This window comes from Rhinatrema bivittatum, chromosome 8 (genome assembly GCF_901001135.1).
Source record: "Rhinatrema bivittatum chromosome 8, aRhiBiv1.1, whole genome shotgun sequence".
NCBI lineage: Eukaryota > Metazoa > Chordata > Amphibia > Gymnophiona > Rhinatrematidae > Rhinatrema > Rhinatrema bivittatum.
Window position 1 is genome coordinate 157,835,410 of NC_042622.1, and position 13,018 is coordinate 157,848,427.

The window sequence follows — 13,018 nt, forward strand, 5'->3', positions numbered from 1 at the left end:
ATGGCGGCTTGCAGCGTCGAGCTGGTCCAGGGACGCCGGAGGAGGACAGCCTAGAGACGCCGCAGCAGCTAGCCTTCCATCAACCCCGGAGGGAGTCGCCAACGAGGTAAGGTGGGCGGAGCAGAGACATCGGACAGCGATGGACACAGCAGGATGCTTCAATCCGCATCTGACAGATTAAAATCTCCAACGAGCAACACTTCACCCTTCTTTCCCAATATACTGATGGTGCCTGACACGCCGCTGTAAAGAATGGGTACATCCTGTCACAGCTGTTTTATAGTGTTCAAGGCAGGCAAACCCATGCTTGCGGCTGGGGTGGACCCTCATGTCTTCTGCTACAGAGGAACTCCAAGAACCCAAAGATGCCAAGGAGGAACTCAGACAACCTGATGAATCAGAGTGGCAGGAGTGCCTGCAGCCTCCACACTTATGTTTGTGTCCAGCAACCTTGGAACCCTCAGCAACGAGCGTAGCCACATTGCTACTTTCAAAAAAAGCTGAAGTATTAAGAACATCAGATCCCCCAATATCTGGAATACCAATGCTAGACTCACCCTATGTCCTTGTGTATGTGTCAACAATTCAGTTGCAGGGCCCGCAGGCATGTCCACTCCTATATAAGACCCTCAGGTCTGCTGCCGAGACTGATGCTGGGATGGCATGGAGTCAGGGAGGAGGTCCCTGCCTAGCATTGGAGTGGAGGGAGCCAGTGGGCACTGAAGAGCAGGCGCCATGGGACTCCCATATTGCTGGGGTGGAAAAGATGTGGAATCTGCAGGGTGTTGCACAGCTGGTCCCATGGTGCACAGGGGGCCATGGAACCCCCCCCCCCTGAGGATATTGCCACTGGGTCTGTGTGATTGTCCATGACCCCATTGCTGGGGACCCCAAATTGGCACCCCTGAGGATGATAGCCAGGATAACAAGATGCAGAACCTGTGCATGTCCACCCATGCCATCCTGGGGGCATGCCTCAGGAGGCATCTAGGTTGAGGTTTAGCTGAGAGGTAAAAGATAGGAGGGCATTGGGTAGCTGCCTGTTTGGATATCCCTGACTGTGTACCACCCATTCCTTGGCAGGGTGAAATTTCTGGGGTGGGTGGGGGCGCATTCACTTGACACTGGCATCCACCCGGCAGCTGGAGGCTGATCCTTGAGGCCTGGGGTTGTGTTGCCACCTGCGGAATTCCCTTCACTGCAAGTGAATGGCTCACGACATGGTTGATCACCTCTTCTGAGAGCTACAGAGATGGGGAAAGTATAAGAAAGTAGGAAGGATCAGAAGCTAGATGCAAGTAGGGATAGAAAAACAAACGTGATTGGTTGTTTTTGATCAATTATCTAACAGTCCAAAACTTGATCTCTCCCAGGACACAGTAGAAATTTTAAATGTAAAAAGTAGGTTTGAAGGGTGAGGGAGAACCTTGTGTTGCCCAGGACCAGTTGACCTCATATGCTACTTTGAGCTGCCAAATGAGGTTAAAATAGCATACAGTGTCAGCCAGTGGGGAACACTCCTACCCCCATTGTTAGGATTAGTGGGTGTGTGGGCCCAGGGCCGAGGTGAGAGATGGTACCGCCCACGGGGAGGAGCCCCGTGAGCCTCACCGTCGAGAGGCGAGGTCTCAGCTGACCTCAGACACAGTTCAAGTCTAGAGTCCTTATTAAAGAGAAAGAGCAGCACTACCCGGAGCGGGGGGTGCCAGAGAAAGTCTCACAGTGGAATGGGGGATACCCAAGGAGGGTACCTCAGGACAGATGGTAATGGTAATGCAGGTAATGCAGGTAATGGTAACGGGGTACACCGATGAAGTCCTCTATAATGGTGGTAATGCTCCGCAGAGTGGGGTATACCAAAGAGGTCTCAGAAGAGGTGATCAACCATGTCGTGAGCCATTCACTTGCTGGAAGGAAGTTTAAAATCACTCCTATAAAGTGTTCAGGCTTATGGGTACGCCCATAAATACACACTGTTTTATAAAGTTTATACAAATGTATGCAGGAGGGAGAGGGAGAGGGAGGGAGAAAGAGAGAGAGAGAGAAAAACTCTCTATAGGGCTCAGCCTGACACTCATTATGTGCACCATTGTAAGGAGGCACTTTGATTCGGGGGAGTTTTCAGGAGGTGGGTTGGGGTTTGGGGGGTGGTGTTACAGAAACTTTCAGAGGTATTCATTGTAAAATTGACATCATTAAATAATTTTAGTCCTTATAAGCAATGAAAAGGAGTTGATTTGTACAATGCAGCTAGCAGAGACTGCAGTGTACAAATCAAGTCCTCTTGTTAGAATTTTCATTGTTTATAAGGTCTAATATTTATTAATGATGTCAGTTTTACAATGAATACCTCTAAATGCTTCTGTAACACTACCCCCCAAACTCCAACCAGGACCTCTATCCTGCTCCACTCTTTTATAAGGTGACAAACAAAGAAACAAGTAAATACAATTTATTTATTTATTTATTTATTTGTTTGTTTGTTTGTTTGTTTGTTTATTTAGTTAATTTCTAGCCCTCATCCTCTACAGTTCAGGGTGGGGTACAATAAAAACAAAGGTAAAATTATAAACTCAGTAAAACAGAAGCAACAAAAACTTTAATACAAAGGCAGTAAGCTGGAAAGGGCTGTTAAATGCTTCAAGAAGATGATTGATAACATTGGTTTAACAAATGATTTAAAACATGAAAGAGAGGCTAGCCAAACACATAAAGGTGAATAACAACAATGTGAGTGGTGGCCAAAAAAAGAGAGAAACAGAGAAACAGAAATGTAAAAGATAAAAACCAGATCAAATAGTTTAAATGGATTTATGATTTCTTCATTAGATGTAAGATTTTCCATTTAGTGTTTGTTTATGTCTTGTGACCATCATCTTCTTGCAAGAATCCACATGACTGGAAGAGTATAGAAAGTGAGCAACCAGCCTTTACTTGGACCAAGAAATCATGTTAGACTCAGGGATGATAAATTTCAAACTGGCGTGCGGGTGCACTTTTGTGCAAATATGTCAGCCCTCGCCCGGGGGTGAGGCCAATGTATAACATACACACGCATGAGTGTGCATATTATAAAAAAAATCTGGCAGTGTGCACATGTGCGCACAAATCCCGCTTCTACTGCATAAATCAGGGGACCTTAAAAGGGGATCATGCCAACGACATTCCCAGTTTTACCAGTTTGTCCCCAGTTCACTCAGTTAAGAGATAGGTCCTCCAAACCCCACTGGTTTGATAGCCTTCCCTCCCCCCAGTTAGCCCCGACCCTTAAAACCCCAAAGATCTGCCTATTTTTCTTAATTTTGTTACTTACACGTCATCCATAGCAGAAGTAAAGTTACGTGGCAGGGTGCCCCGGCGTGACAGGTATTTGCGCACACATCTCTGGTTCATGCCACGAAATGCCCATGCCCCACCCAGACCATGCCCCACTCCGTTTTAAAAACTTTGGAGTGTGCGTGCTGCGGGACGTACATGTGTATCTGGGCGCTTTTTAAAATACGGTCAGCGTGCACGAGCCCAACTTATTCATGCATGCACCGGACTTTTAAAATTCACCTTTAAAAGTGGAGTTTGAATTTTCAGGAACAATATCTTTGGATGTGTTTTAGTCTTTTTTTCTATTTTTTTTGTGTCCTGTATATGTATGTTTTGTGTTTGTTGTGTGCACTTTAGTTATAATAATAAGATTACTTAGGTTTCACCCCAATGGCCATGTTGGGTGTTAGTATTTCTCATTTGTCCTTTTCATTCATTTATGTATTTATTTACTATTTAATTGGTTGTTATATCAAAATAATGTTTTTTTCTAGGTGTCAGTCTGGTAATCATTTTTTAAACTATTCAATTTTTTTTCCTTTGCATTTCTGTTTCTCTCTCTTGGCCACTACTCACATTGTTGTTTTAACAAATGTTTGCAATTGGTGGTCCTCACCCATGTTCACCAGTAAACAAGCAAATTGTTCAATGAGGTTTTTTGAGAGTTTTCAAAGTTCAGTGTTATAAAAGGGCTTCTGATTTTAGGTTTTAACAGATTAAAAACCAATAAAACACCCTGATGCAAAAAAAAAAAAAAAAAAAAGGTTTTTATGGGATAAACACCAAAATAACACACTTCTATTATTTTCTCATCTCTGCCATGCCTGCATTGGATCTTCTACTTTGTTTTTGTGTCTTTTCAATGCAGAAGACTCTTCAGCTGCACAAATGTATGTTTTTGATTCAACCAGAAAATGTACTCAGCAATTGTACCAGCACTGCAAAAACTCAGATAAACACAGATTTTTGTACCTGAAAGAACACCTAATTAATTGGAAAATAAACGCTTAAATTTATAAACACCTAAAAATAGAAGTCCTATTTATAAATATAATAGAGTTGCAGTCTCTTATTTTCTACTTTAAATTGTGCATCTCTTTTTAAAGTTATGTGTGGACTAACTTGATGGAGGAACAGTGTGGTTGATATTCAAAGGGTTTGTTTGGGTAACTTTTCAAGTTACCTGGACAAAACCCAAAATTTGAATATTTTCCCCACTTATCCAACTACACTGTGAACAAAATCTGAACAAAATTTAGCTGGATAAAAAGATGATGGTGGTATTCTGGGGCATGTTTTAATTTTAGTCAGTGAGCACTGATATTCAGCAATATCTGGCTAAAGTTAATCAGATGAGTCTGGTTGGAAAAATACATGTCCTAAAGTTACCTGGGTAACTTTCCCTGGGTATATTCAATGGAACACTCATCCTGCTATGTTCCACTGAATATACCTAGCTAAAGTCGCCCAGGTAACTTTCCAACTCATCAAATGTTAACCTCTGTGTGAATTGGTGATTGTTGCGTATTGATAGCTTGACCAGCTGATGGTGTTGCGGCAGTTGCGTGAGAGCTGTTTGCTTCTTGTCTGAGTACAAGTATGAAAAGGCTTTGACAGCATCTATCCTCTTTCTCTCTCAGCAAGTTGCATGCCTTTATCTGGGACTCGGCTGTGCTGGAATTCGAGGCCTCACAGAAATGTGACCTGGTGACCACAGGGGAGCTCTTCTTCCGCTCCGGCTTCGGAATTGGTATGCGGAAAGATAGTCCCTGGAAGCAGAATGTCTCACTCAACATTCTCAAGTCAGTACTGGCTCTACTTTTCCTGTATATATTCTGTCTCACTGTGTAAAGATGCAAAATCCAAGCACTGCCACAGGTCTGTCACTGCATGAACAGCCCTATTCCTGCACATCCTGGTCACTGCACAGTCCTTTGCTGCTGTATAGGGCTGTCCATGCCCGGCCATGTCACCCATAGGGCAATCTATGTATGAGGATACACCACACAGCCTTGTCTCTACACATGACCAGCTAAGTGTGAGGATACCAATAGGACGAATCCTGTGCTCTTATTACAGTCTTACTGTGATGGAAGCCACCTCTTTTTGGTTAGAAATTAGGAAAGATGCCCATAGGCGTGTTCCAAAGACTGTCTTCTTAAAAATCACTTTTAAAATATTTTAAATTTTGCTTTATCTCCTATCAACAGGGCCCAGGGCAGTATGGGGTAATTTCCTGCTGTTCCCAAGGGAAAGTTTCCGTACATTGCACTATGTTCTCCAAACACCAGAACCACATCTTCTTGTACACCACAAACACACTGATATAATGAGAGTATTAACATACCCAAACACTGGTACTGCTGTTAAAATGCAAATAGCACTGAGATCCAGCACAGGATGCAGTGCCTATTGTTTCCTCTGGAAACTGCTCTAGTGTACTTTCACTGACCATGTTTTAAGGAAGGAAACCAAGATCCAGATATAGTGCATTTATCATTTCTACTCTCATCTATGGATGCAAAACTTGAGTGATCTACCAAAATCATCTCAAAACTAGAAAGGTACTACTACCAACAATGCCATAGGAAGATCTTTCTTATCAAGTGGGAAGACTGTTGCACTAAGGCCGGTGCTCTCAATGAATCCACAGTAATGAATATTAAGGTACCTTGTGCATCAACTCCATTGGGCCAGATGTTGTTTGCTGAAGTCAAATTCTTGACTTCCTAAATAAATTCTCTATCCTCAGCTCATTCATAGCTAGAGATCCTGTGATAGGCAAAGGAAACATTACAAAAACACTTTGAAAGTTTACCTCAAGAAAACAGATATGGATGTCACAAGCTGAAAAGAACAAGCTGTCAACTACAATGGCGCCACATGCGCTATCGTGTGGCAGTCTGCATCAAGGTGAGGTGTCTTGCCCTGGAAGGTAAAAAGAGAGAAAGGAGGAAGGAAAGGAAACAAACCCCAGTCAGCTAGCAAGTAAGCTACGGTAGGATGAAAAGTTTGTACCATATGCAGGCAATTTGCAGCTCTGGGATTGGACTCCTGAGCATTCTCAGTCCATATGTAAATCTGTGGTAGAGGTTATCCTCAAATTGAGGGATTGCTGCCATTACATAACCATAACAACATACAGAAAACATTTGTAAATCATTGCTTACATGTAGGTCAGTATCCCCAGAAAGGGGAAGATGGTAGGGTTGTTAGGTTTAACAGAGTCCTTAGCTCTGTACTTTGTGATCCTCTCTCTTTCTTAGTTAAGGCTCAGTCACCTGAAGCACAACCTCTCCTCCTGGAGATCCTCAGAGTTCGCCCTTATCTCCTATCTTAATAAATAAGTTCCTTCATCCCCTGGCAACTATTATTAGAAACTGTGGGGAGAAGATATACATTTATGCAGACGATATTAAATTCTTGGGCCTTGGTACAGTTCTTGGTAAGAGATTATTGAGAGGCTAAATGTATTATTTGAGACAATTTCCAGGTGAATGGGTTATAACTCCTTGAAACTGAATAAGTGGGAGCCTCTCCTTGTCCAGCCCAATTTTCTAGAATTAAGATTGGATCATTCATTATTGAGTTGTTTGCCCAGGTGAAAAGCCTGGGATTTATTCTGAATTGTAAGAGGCTAATAATCAGTGCTTTTTAGCCAGATACTAGAAGTGGCGGTGGCTGAATATCTGAACCCCTTCAGTGGCCACCATTTAGCCAGATTAGTACTCATCTGCCTAAGTCGTTAGCTGGATAAGTGGTGGGTGGGATATGTGTGTTCTGGGGAGGAGCTACTTATCCAGCTAAATTAGCCAAATAACTAGTGATATTCAAACTTATTCGGTTAAATTAATCGGATAAGTTAGAGCTGCTCAATAACAGGTCTAAAGTTAGCCGGATAAGATTTATCAGGCTAATTAACAAATTATTAGCCATGCTGCTGAATATCCCTTGTAAGTTATCCAGATAAGTCTTTTCCAGCTAACTTACTTAACCAGCTATGTTTGAATATCTACCTCTAAATTGTCATTTGAACCACCGGTGCAGGCAGTTCTAAAAAGGTTTTTTTTTTAATGTTTAGTTAAATAAATATATTCCTTTTTGAAAGAGCAAGATTTGAGAACTGTCATGCAGGCAATGGTCTTATCACATCTTGATTAATGCAACTCTATTTATATGGGGCTTAGAATCACGAAATTTAATCAGTTACAAGTATTGCAGACTATGGCTGCTAGAACTATCATAAATAGCCACCTCTTGGAGGTAATAGCATTACATTAGTTATGTAGAATTCCTTAATTAGAATTCTTAGGCCCCTTTTTCCTTGCTCTCTTGCTCAAGGTTAAAAACTACAACTACATCCAAGATAGCTTCAGTAAAAACTTCTTATCTATTCCTATGTACATGCAGGAATTGAGACAGCATTACCATATACAAATCTGAAGAAATCAGGAAATATAGACCAATATGTAGTTTCAATTGCTCAATATTAAACATTACTCATTGTGCAGTTATTGATTGGAGATTATCACTTTTGGTTGGTCTTATAACATGATATCAGTGTTTGACTAATAATAACTCCTTTAGTTATCTGTGTTTCTAGCAGGTTCTGTCCTATATTTCATGAAGTTAGCAAGTAGCACATTTAAGACTAATCGGGAAAAAAATTCTTTTTCACTCAATGCACAATTAAGCTCTGGAATTTGTTGCCAGAGGATCTGGTTAGTGCAGTTAGTATAGCTGGGTTCAAAAAAGGTTTGGATAAGTTCTTGGAAGAGAAGTCCATTAACTGCTATTAATCAAGTTTACTTAGGGAATAACCACTGCTATTAATTGCATCAGTAGCATGGGGTCTTCTTAGTGTACTCAACGCACAATTAAACTCTGGAATTTGTTGCCAGAGGATGTGGTTAGTGCAGTTAGTATAGCTGTGTTTAAAAAAGGATTGGATAAGTTCTTGGAGGAGAAGTCCATTACCTGCTATTAAGTTCACTGAGGGGTAGATTTTATAAATTTGCGCAAGGGCGTACTTTTGTTCGCGCACCAGGCGCGAACAAAAGTACGTTGGATTTTATAAGATATGCGCGTAGCCGCGCGTATCTTATAAAATCCGGGGTCGGCGCGCGCAAGGGGGTGCACATTTGTGCAACCTGCGCGCACCGAGCCTGGCGCGCGTTGCCTGTTCCCTCCGAGACCGCTCTGAAATCGGAGCGGCCTCGGAGGGAACTTTCCTTTGCCCTTCCCCCACCTTCCTCTCCCTTCCCCTACCTAACCCCCCCCCCCCACCTTTGTTGCCAGATTTACGCCTGCTTTCAGCAGGCGTAAATCTGCGCACGCCAGCGGGCTGCTGGCGTGCCATCACCTGACCCGGTGGCTGGTCCGGAGGCCTCGACCATGCCCCCGGTCCAGCGCCACGCCCCTGGTCCCGCCCCCTGCCCCTGGCCTGCCCCCGGACATGCCCCCTCCCCGCCCCTTTTACGAAGCCCCGGGACTTATGCGCATCCCGGGGCTGTGCATGCGCCGGCGGCCTATGCAAAATAGGCCCGCCGGCACGCAGGGCATTTAAAATCTGGCCCTTAGAGAATAGCCACTGCCATTAGCAATGGTAACATGGAATAGACTTAGTTTTTGGGTACTTGCCAGTTTCTTATGGCCTGGATTGGCCACTGTTGGAAACAGGATGCTGGGCTTGATGGACCCTTGGTCTGACCCAGTATGGCATTTTCTTATGTTCTTATGTAATTGCCAGGTTCTTGTGGCCTGGTTTGACCTCTGTTGGAAACAGGATGCTGGGCTTGATGGACCCTTGGTCTGACCCAGCATGGCAATTTCTTATGTTCTTATATGAATAATATTTTTATCTACTGTGGTAACTTGGGTGATAACAGCTTGGGAAACAGCCAAGAGGAATAAGAGGCAGGTTCTGGCTGTTTTTTTTATGTGCAATTTATTTACAATGAAAAGCAAAATAAAACAAAGAATGCAGATCACCTTAACTTCAGGTAGCACACAGACATCAAACATAGCAGATCTTTGTATAAACTGGATTCCTGGCTGCTCCCTGGGGCCTCTCTAACCCTTCTAGACTGAGTTCTTATTCTCTGATGAGGGGTTCCTCCCTTCACCCAGAATTCCTTGTGAGTCTGGATCTTATGGAAGATTGGACAAGACAGCTGTACTCAGTTCCTTAAGGTAGTCTGAAGGAGTTTCCTATAGACTTCCTCACACATACGTAACCAACTATTTGTAGGAGCAAGAGACTCTACAGGAAACTCTAAGCAAGAAACAATATTAAGACTGAACTGGCTGTGACTAGCTAAAACCTATCTCCAGTTTTTTCATTTCTGAGGGTCACTACCAGTATACAAATACAAAGCAGTATGATATATTTTAGCTAATTCTATAAAACCAGCTCAGAGGTTAGTCAGCTAGGACATGAAAAGCACAGCATGGGCCAAGCTTGGCCTTCTAAGATTCGACAGTTCCTCCCTTATTTGATTTTCCCAACCTTTTAGCTATGCAGGTCTAAACCTAAGATTTCTTACACATACCATGCCACGACATCCACCATTGCACTTACATTTATTTAATTTATTTATTTATTTCGAAGTTTTTTTATATACCGCGGCACGTTAATAACATCACCTCGGTTCACAATCAACAGTAAATCAGCAACAAGCTTTACATTCGAAAAGAAAAGAGAATAAACTCATGTGTACATAATAAATCAATTAATAACAAATTAATGACATAGTTAAGCAGTAATCAAATTAACTTAAAGATAATCATAATCTATTGAAAATAATAATAATATAATCATAAACGATCAATCGGAGATGCAGAACAAGTAATAGGTATCTTTAAACATCTTACAATAACTTCATATTCATCAAACAAACAAACTCATCTTGAAAGGAGAGCTCCTTTAGTTCTTGTTCTTCGGTACCTGAAGCGGAAGTAACCATTATAATAGATGCAGTGGTAACAGTCTTATGGCACAGAAATAAAACATTAGACACTTAGACACCTGGTCCAGCGGGGAGCCTGGGAGCGATCTGCTGTTCCCGGGTCGTCGGCTGCCACTAATCAAAATGGCGCCAGTGGCCTTCAGCCCCTACCATGTGACAGGGGCTACCGGTGCCATTGGTTGGCCCCTGTCACATGGTAGGGGCTAAAGGCCAATGGCACCATTTTGGTTACTGGCAGCAGAAGCCCCGGCAGCAGCAGATTGCTCCCGGGCCCTCCGCTGGACCACCAGGGGGGCGTCGGGAGGGTGGCACAATGGGGGGGGTGGGGCGAGGGGGAAGCAGGGTGAGGCGGGGGCTGGGCAGAATTTTGAAGGGGCACTTTTTGCCCTTTCAAAATTTTGCTGCCTGAAGTGGCCGCGAGCGGCAGCGGCGCCCACTAAATCTCGGCACCCTAGGCACAGGCCTAGCTCGCCTACACATACACATATATTTATTGAATAAAGTATTTTTTTAGTATTTAAATTATATAAGATTTGTGTAATTAAAATTTCTGTCAATAGTGTTCACTTTTTCTATTCTATATAGGTATGTATGTTAGAGATGTGAATCGTGTCCTCGATCGTCTTAACGATCGATTTCGGCTGGGAGGGGGAGGGAATCGTATTGTTGCCGTTTGGGTGTTTAAAGTATCGTGAAAATCGTGAAAATCGTGAGCCGGCACACTAAAACCCCCTAAAACCCACCCCCGACCCTTTAAATTAAATCCCCCTCCCTCCCGAACCCCCCCCAAATGCCTTAAATTACCTGGGGGTCCAGCGGCGGTCCGGAACGGCAGCGGTCTGGAGCGGCCTCCTGCAATTGAATCGTGTTGTCTTCAGCCGGCGCCATTTTTCAAAATGGCGGCGCAAAATGGTGGCGGCCATAGACCAACACGATTCGACTGCAGGAGGTCGTTCCGGACCCCCGCTGGACTTTTGGCAAGTCTTGTGGGGGTCAGGAGGCCCCCCCAAGCTGGCCAAAAGTCTCTGGGGGTCCAGAGCGATCTCCTGCCGCGAATCGTTTTCCATACGGAAAATGGCGCCGGCAGGAGATCGACTGCAGGAGGTCGTTCAGCGGGGGTTCTGGACCACTTTTTTTTTTACACACTTCAAAGTGGATTACATCCAGGTACTATAGATATTTCCCTGTCCCCAGAGGGCTCACAATCTAAGTTTGTATCTGAGGCAATGGAGGGTGAAGCGATTTGCTTAAGGTCACATGGAGTTGAAGTGGGATTTGAACCTTGGATTCCCTGGTTTGCAGCCCATTGCTCTAGCCACTAGGTTACGTCTCCACTCCTTTTGGGTGGAGCCATGGTTGGCAGCTCTGGATGTGCATGAGGAACTGCTGTGTTCAGTGGTTTCAGAGTTTGATGAAGAGCTTCCCTTCTGGGAGAACATGAACCTGATTGCATGGGTAAGGGTTCTGTTCTTTTCCCATACGAATGAGTCAAGTCCTTGTGGGACACCAACAGTGTCCTCGGATGAAGCTCAAACTCTTATCAATCAAAACAGTGACAGTGGCAGTGCTCTCCCTTGCAGATTGTCTGGACTCTCTTCATAGCCAATGCCTCTCCTTCCTCATGCATTCCATCTCCTGTTGTATTGCCGTCCATCCCACCATCATACTGACCTCAGTAAGTCCCTGCTTTGCAAGCAGTTCCTCTATGATCTGTTCTGCCATTGCATCGCCAGAGAGTGGTGCTCCTATTGGTGGGAGAATGTCATGATGTGGAGCTCCATCACCGACTATAGTGATGTCTGTGGAAATACCCACACTGGTGCAAGGGATTTTTGGTACATTTGGGATGTCTGACATGGATTTGGCTGGCCATGTGACGTAGAGCTTGACTGTTTCTGTCATCCATCAGAGGAAGAGGTGATAGATCCAGAGATGATGGTTGGTTCTCTGTAGCAGGTTCCTTTGTGGCAGACTCCTCTATGGCCATCAGTTGACCCAGGTCACCTGGGAAAATAAAAGAAGAAAAAACATATCAAAGCCAAGTACTATTACATCCTTCTGACCACCCCTTCTCAGCCAGCTTTCTTCACTCCAGAGAAACATTCCCCACCATACTCACCTGCTCCTTCAGCAGATTCCGTGTCAATGACACCAGAATGCACATTAGCAATGTTGGCCTGCTGGAGCATCCCCTGGACCAGCTTCTCCACCAGTGTCATCTGCACATCACATTGTGGGCCTCCTCATGTCCTGTGTTTGAACTTCTCTATCTGTGATAGATTGGTCTTGACAGCCACCTTGGTGTATCTTCATCGATGCCTCAGTTGGTCCACCATCCAAGCAGTCACTGACATCCTTGGCGATGCTGTCCCAGATGTTCCTGTTAGGGTGGCCAACTTTTCCACAGATCTGAACTGGTCATTTGAGGGCTGGGGTGAGGGGAGGGAGGAAGGAGTCAGAAAGTGCTCCTCCCCATCATTTGCATAACTGTGCTCCTACTGCCTAGAACCATACTGAGGGCCCTCCAGTTCCTGTTATTCATCCTCTCTCTCTCTCACATGTCCATTTTCTTTTTTACTCATACACACACACGCACACTCATGATCTTACTTTCCTACTCACTCACACACATGTTCTCATACACTTTCTATCACAAACACAGATACATTCTCTCCGTCTGTCATACACATACATTTCTCTCTCTTCCACTCACATACATTCTCTCTCATACA

The 13,018-nt window shown here is 44.1% G+C and overlaps 1 protein-coding gene across 2 annotated transcripts in view; it reads left to right on the plus strand.

The window, feature by feature from the left end:
- The window catches only part of GRIN1 (glutamate ionotropic receptor NMDA type subunit 1), a 328,561-nt gene that overhangs the window by 228,111 nt on the left and 87,432 nt on the right, over positions 1 to 13,018 (plus strand). For both annotated transcript variants that reach the window (XM_029612208.1, XM_029612209.1), the window contains one exon: positions 4,959 to 5,120. In XM_029612208.1, the coding sequence (XP_029468068.1) occupies positions 4,959 to 5,120 (162 nt within the window). The remainder of the gene's footprint in view (positions 1 to 4,958; positions 5,121 to 13,018) is intronic.